Source organism: Myotis brandtii, unplaced genomic scaffold, assembly GCF_000412655.1.
Source record: "Myotis brandtii unplaced genomic scaffold, ASM41265v1 scaffold230, whole genome shotgun sequence".
Lineage (NCBI taxonomy): Eukaryota > Metazoa > Chordata > Mammalia > Chiroptera > Vespertilionidae > Myotis > Myotis brandtii.
In genome coordinates, this window is record NW_005358650.1 from 8,465,428 (window position 1) to 8,472,293 (window position 6,866).

Here is a 6,866-nt window from a genome sequence, read left to right on the forward strand (position 1 = left end):
AAAAAAAAAAAGACCGTACCCTTTTATGTAATGATGTTTACTTTGAATTTATATTAGTTCACACAAACATTCCATCCATGCTTTTGTTCCAGCCCTCTGGTCCAGTTTAAGAACCCATTGTGGCCCTCGAGTCAAAAAGTTTGCCCACCCCTGACCTAGAGTGACTGAGCCAACTACAGTAGCAGCCTAGAGCCCTAACTGCAGGGGTGGGAGAACCCTAATTCTTGTGACAAAGGAAACCTTCTCCTGCACCTTAAATATCGTAGCATTGATCCCTCAGACGCCCCTGGAAGCACACACTGTGGGACAGAGGTCTCGGTGCCCCTATCTCCCTGGCAAATCTGCTTTTAGAGCTCTGCAATGCCTAGAGCAGTGGTTCTCAGCCTTGGCTGCACATTAGAATCACCTGAGAATCTTTTTAAAATCCTGATTTCTGGGCCTCATCCTCCGGAAATTCTGTTTCTTTGTTATGGGGTGGGGCCACAACATTAGTAACAGAGAAAAAGAATTTCCGGAGGATGAGGTTCAGAAATCAGGATTTTAAAAAGATTCCCAGGTGATTCTAATGTGCAGCCAAGGTTGAGAACCACTGGCCTAGAATTTCTCAGCCACTTGAAAGTGACCATATCCTTTTAATCATATCCATTTCATTTTTATCAAAAACATTTCTCTGGGTATTGAATAGAGATTACAATACAAGTCAAGTCAAACAGGCTTATTAAATAGGATACTCTCTCCTAGGAACATGTGATCAAAAGCTCAGAGCAGAAACGAATGAAAGGAAACTCTGTACAAATGGTTGACCTGGGCTCAACTCCCAACTCCACCATTTATAGTCTTTATAATCTTGGTAAGTTTTTCACTTCTTTATGCCTCAACTTCTGTACCTGTAACATGGGCATAACAGAATGTGCCCCATAGGGTTCTTTGAGAATGAAGCATGTCAATGCCTGGGAAATGTTCAGAAAGTGTTAGCTATTACAGACCACTGAATTAATAGCTAAAAGACAAAACAACAAAGACTACTGCCAAACATCGGGACTTAAGAGACCTGTTTTCTTTTTTTTAATTTTTTTAAAATATATTTTTATTGATTTCAGAGAGGAAGGGAGAGGAAGAGAGAGATGGAAACATCAATGATAAGAGAGAATCATTGAACAGCTAGCTGCCTCCTGCACACCCTATACTGGGGATCAAGCCCGAAACCTGGGCATGTGCCCTTGACCGGAATCAAACCCGGGACCCTTCAGTCCTCAGGCTGATGCTCTATCCACTGAGCCAAACCGGCTAGGCAGTGGTTGGCAAACTCATTAGTCAACAGAGCCAAATATCAACAGTACAAAGATTGAAATTTCTTTTAAGAGCCAAAATTTTTAAACTTAAACTATATAGGTAGGTACAGTGTTATTAACTTAATTAGGGTACTCCTAAGGCTTAGGAAGAGCCACACTCAAGGGGCCAAAGAACCGCATGTGGCTTGCGAGCCGCAGTTTGCCGAACACGGGCCTAGGGCAAGAGACCAGGGTTTTAGACACGATTCTGTCAGTTTGTGGCCTCTGGAGTGGATTAAAAATGGTTGCAAATTCTTTGTCACCTCCCCCTTGGACAGGTGAGATCTATTTATTCACCCTTTGCCTTTGGGCTAAGCACATAGCTGTTCTGACCAGTAGAGCACATAGAAGTGACCTGGTGCCCGTTTCAGTCCTACATTTTAAAAGAACCTTCAGCTTCCACCTCCTACTTCTTGGAACCCAGCCACCACAGGGAGAAGAAATCCAAGCAGCCACACGGGCAGGCCCACTTCCAAGAGAACTGAGGTGATCTCCAGTCTACAGCCAGCACTGATTTGCCAGCTGTGTGATTAAGCCCGTTTGGAAGGGGATCTTCCAGTTGCAGTCACAGGTCTTTCCCCTTGAACTCTGCCCAAATTGCAAAATCAGGAGCAAATAAGATTGTCATTTGAAGTCTCTAAATTTGAGGGCAGTTTATTACACAGCCAAAGAGCCTCTTAAATCAATTTTTCAAATTCTACATTTATAAAAAAGGGAAAGAGAGAGAAGAGGCAAGGCGTTCATTCATCAAACATTCCTAGAACACCTACTATGTGCCAGACTCTGACAGGTCTTGACACTGCCCTTCTGGTGCTTATCATCTGTGGCTAAGACGGACATTAAACACCTCACTACAATGAAGTGGGATTCTATAGAAACAGAGGAGGTGAAGAAGTATAACGGGGAGTGGGCATACTAGGTGATCTCATAGGCCCTTCCGACTCTGATACCGTGTAACTTGACTAAAAAGAGTAAGTACATCTGTGAGATGGCCACTTAGAGATATATATACGAGATAATCTATTTAGAGAGCAATTTTCTCCCATATAATCTACTTCTTAATTAGAGTATCAGTGAAGATGTGAGGTTTCAGTAGCTACCCAACAAGTAAATGGTGAAAGCAGGGAGTTGCCTCTATAGCCTATATTCAGGAGTGGAATAATCTTATGAAAGAGGCTTTGAATAATGTGATGAGGAGAGAGTTAGGGAAATACAATTTCCAGGGCAACTAAGGTTTCAAAATAAATCGTGATGGGAGAATTTTACCTGTTCATTGTTTAATATTTAAAAGACAAAATATAGGTTAATTGCTTCGAACAAAGTATTTTTTGCGTTAGGAAATAATTTTTTTTCATTCCCAGTGGTTTTCATGATTGCCAGGAAAGAACAAACTCTTTTTTTCCCCCTCAGGAATTTAAAGAATGTTTTGCTCATTGTGATTTTCAAGATAACTAAGAACAATATAAGAACGCTTACAAAATAAATCCAAAATATCAGAACAATAACAATGATTTGCATTTCAACATTAAATTCATATTTCATGCAGCAATATCATAGGAGCTTTTCTGTTGAGATCTTGCTTTTCAGCCAAATCCGTGAAAACCTTGAAAATCTTTCTTGACTTAGAAGAACAAACTCTTAAAGATAACTTTATTTTGCTACATAAATAGATAGCTGCCTATTAGACAAGCAGATTGGGTGAACAGGTATTCTGTAAAGATGAGTAAATTCAAGTCGTACTCTGATAATGCTGCACAAGACTTCTTCCCAAAGTCTGAATTACTCTAAGGACCAAGAGATGTGATTGTGAAACTGGTCCCACAGGTTTTACCAAGTTAAACAGAATTAACTGCCAACTGAAAACCCACGGGGTTGAGGAAGAAGATTTAAGAGCCTTCCTTGACAAGGTTTGGGAGAATTTAATCTAATGCTGCTGGCAGTGTGTCCAGTCAGCTTCTTGATCTTGGAGGAAGACTGAAAGCCAACCACTTAATTTTCTAAGTACTTTCGATTTGGCTGATATTAAAGTCCTTCCTTAACCTCCTATTAGAAAAAGAAAAACATCCTTTGAGTCTTTGATAGGGACAGCTAATAGCTAAGGGGAAAAAAAAAAGAATCGCCAACTCATGCTTCTCAAATTTTCCTTTTGAATTACCTTTGTTAATGCTAATGACTAGTTTGTTTTGGTTCAAGTGTTCAGACTTGACATAAGCCATTTGTGGTCATGGATAAATAAAAATGCTTTGAATTGACCATAGGTAGAGGGCATTTTACTCTCTCCTATAATCACCTCATAGGATCTTAAACAGCTATTGTTCAAACTAAAGACACAACAGGAACACATTCATGAATTTCCTGTTTTCCAGCATCTTAAAGTTCTCACACATGCAAAATACCTCATGCCCGACACCCAGCCCTCTCAGTCTCCTCCAGTATCCCTCACACCAATCTCTCCTGCCTCTCTGGTAAGGAAGCTTTCCTGGAGCAGGGCAGGCAGAGGTCAACACCTGAATTGTTGACCAAAGCTTGCTGCTCTCGTGAAGGTCCAGCAGATTACAACTAGAAATGGATTCAAGTCACTTCCCTTGTTCAGGACGTTATGAAGTCAGTGACTCCTATGGCTAGAGGACCCTTGCAGAAGGGATAAGCTCACCAGTCAATGCCAACGAGAGAGGCCTCTTGTTTCTAATACCCAGAATAATGCTGAGCCCTTTGAGTTTTTCCTGCCCCTGAAATGCCTGGTGAACATCAGGCTGAATCTGACCCCATGGTGACCTCCAGGCTGTGTTGAGACTCCTGGGCAATAAGAGATATGGCATTAAAGGGGCCCCTCCGGGATTTTATTAGCTCTGCTTCCAGATGAAGAGGAACCAACCATCAAAAAAGGATGGGGACTTTGCCCCGCCTCCCCCTCCCCCCCCAAGACGTTAAAGCAAAACCAGTGTTTAAAAGAAAAATTAAGGTGAAAAGAAGAAACTCTCCTTTACACCAAAGAGAAGTGATTGTGAAACAAGGGTAAAGTGAGAAATACAAATGAATTGTATTAGAATCTTCCTGGGTCCATATCATTACTGATCTATAGATATTACAGAACATGGGACTATTGCCCATGGGATTTAGGGTCCATAAGGTATGAACCTCACACCCTTACCTTTCAAACTCTCTTTACACATACCATAATTTAAAATATGTACAAAAGCTAAAAAACAAAACAAAACACAAAACTATCTTCACAATTTGTTGCAACTACTTAATCTGCAGGGAAACTAGGATTGGGGGATGGAGGAGCACTAGGTCACTGAGCCTAAAAAGAAGGCTCTAAAGAAAGCAAGCAATGAATTAGCAGACACTGAGAAAAAGGAAAGAAAATTTGGTAAAGGATATGGCTGGGACAGAAACTTGTTTATTGCCTGAGGGACAAAACTATGTCTTGTAATGCTGAAATATTGCTCCAACTAATGCAGAGGTCACAGAGCACCCTCACGGCTTGCATTTGGCCACAGGTTTTCTAAGGAGTGGAAAAATGAGGCGCACGAGACACAGGATGGAGAGTGTTACCTCCCACCTGGGTTTTACATCTAATGTCCTCCCTGATCCTGCCAATACTGTTAAAGTCAACCCAGGCCTCCTCTCTCTCCACAATTCATTTTGAAACAGAGGTAATTGAACAGCACCTTTCAGGTGAAAGTGTGAAAGCTGCCAGGTAGAAATAAACAATGTGAAAGGCCTAGCCAAGACTCTCTTCAAGCCTTCAGTTTTTTAGTTTTTAAATGACCTTAGTAGATAAGACAAAGGCTTCTCCTTAAATAGTGTCAGTAATGGAGCAGGACCTGGGTTCTTCTTAGATCTGAAACCTCCCCCTGCATTTAAAATTGGCAAAAGTCACTTAGGTCTGCAGGCTTTCCCTCTGCCTCCCAGTTTTAAATGAAGCTCTACCCTTTGCATCTCCTGTCTTCTTCATCACAAGGGAAAGCACAGGGGTTAGGCAATGCCTCTACTCATTGGACCAACACCTCAAAATGCTATTCCAAACCCCAGCAGGCACAGCACAGCAGTAAGACACTTAGAGCACCAGGCTGGGGTGCTGGATACCAGCCCCAGACCTAATGGAGTTTCCCCTGTACACCCCCTTCCTTCCCCATCACCAGCCCTCTCCCCAAGTGAGGACTCCAGCCTTTCATTTTCCCTTCACGGTAAGTAATCTGACATCACTTCTATCTGCCTTCCGGCTGTTTTTACACCGGCCTTCACCCCGCCTCGCCACCCCCCCCCCCTTCCTTTCTTCAGCTATACTGAAGAAGCACAGACTATTTATTCTACTTTTGCTCCCAGAAATGGCTCAGGGATGGTGCTAGGTCGGAGGAAATCCTACAGCCATCAAGCCTCCTGCTGTAGACACCGTCTCAGACTTTCTTCTGAGCTCCCAGTTCTGGAGGTTTCCCGTCCCTACTTTTCAGGTATTCAAAGCCTTGGGGAGGGGGGGGGGGGTGGGATGTGCCCCAGGCATCCCTAAAGTCATCAAAAAGGTGGCTTTGGGCATCCTCACCGTTCACATATTTGCATGCCGTTTGATGTAGCCTTTAATTTCAAAGCAAGGTCTCAAACACTCAAGTGACTATGTTACTGTAAGAGCCAGGAATTGCAAATGCTCTTGCCTCAAAGACTCAGGAGTCCAGTCCCGGGCAGGAAATAAAGTTCTAAGCGGCTTTGATGTGCTTCCTCCCCACGCCCCTCCCCAGCGCGGTCATTCATCTCCGCCGCGGAGAGACCACCTTGCCCGAATTTATCCAAACGCATCACAGGTGGGAGCCAAGTGGCAGATTTAATAATCCAATGAGTTCCCCGGCCCCTCCAAATTAGTTACCGGAGGCTTAAGCTCAGCTGGGATCCTCGTGTATTTTGTGAATACGAAAAGCAGTGTTGTACATAAACGGGGGGAAACGGGTGGGAAGGGACAGGGGACCCAGACCGCGGAGAGTAAAAACGCCTTGGCGGGTGGTGAGAGCTTGTTTCTTTTTTAAGCCACTCGTTTCAGACTGAAACATCAAGCCAGTTCAGGTCATTTCCTGAGTAACACTACAAGTTAAAACAAGATCCAGAAAATCTATTAATCTTTAATTGCGCTGCCTCCAGACAGGCAGTGCGAGGCGGGTGCGGTACCGGGCTGGGGGAGATTAAGAAAAGGGGGTGGGGAGTCAAAAAGCCACTCACTGCCTAGGAAACCAGAGCTCTCGACCTCAGCTGTTTCTTACCTCGCTCAGCTCGGCGGAGGAGTCGTTTCCGTATTTCAAGGCAACTCCAGAATTCATGTCTGCACTTTTCGAGCCGAGCTCCTCCTCCAGGTCTCGCAGCTGTGAGTTAGGCTTCACAGGCTCGCTATCCACTGCTTGGTCCCTTCTGGCAGATTCTAGTCTAGACAGCCATTTTCACCCAGGACAGCGGTGCAGTCCTAACGAAGGATGCCAACACTCCGAAGAGGAGCAGAGTCGGCTCGCGACTCACGGGCGAGGCATTGCTGCAGGAGGCTGGGTGGCG

General features: G+C 43.9%; 1 protein-coding gene across 1 annotated transcript in view; it reads right to left on the minus strand.

Moving 5' to 3' along the window:
• Positions 1-6,860, minus strand: part of MCC (mutated in colorectal cancers) — a 264,652-nt gene extending 257,792 nt beyond the window's left edge. The window contains exon 1 of the mRNA XM_005866466.2: positions 6,584-6,860. Within this exon, the coding sequence (XP_005866528.1) occupies positions 6,584-6,640 (57 nt within the window). The 5' untranslated portion in view covers positions 6,641-6,860. The remainder of the gene's footprint in view (positions 1-6,583) is intronic.
• Positions 6,861-6,866: the final 6 nt, after the last annotated feature.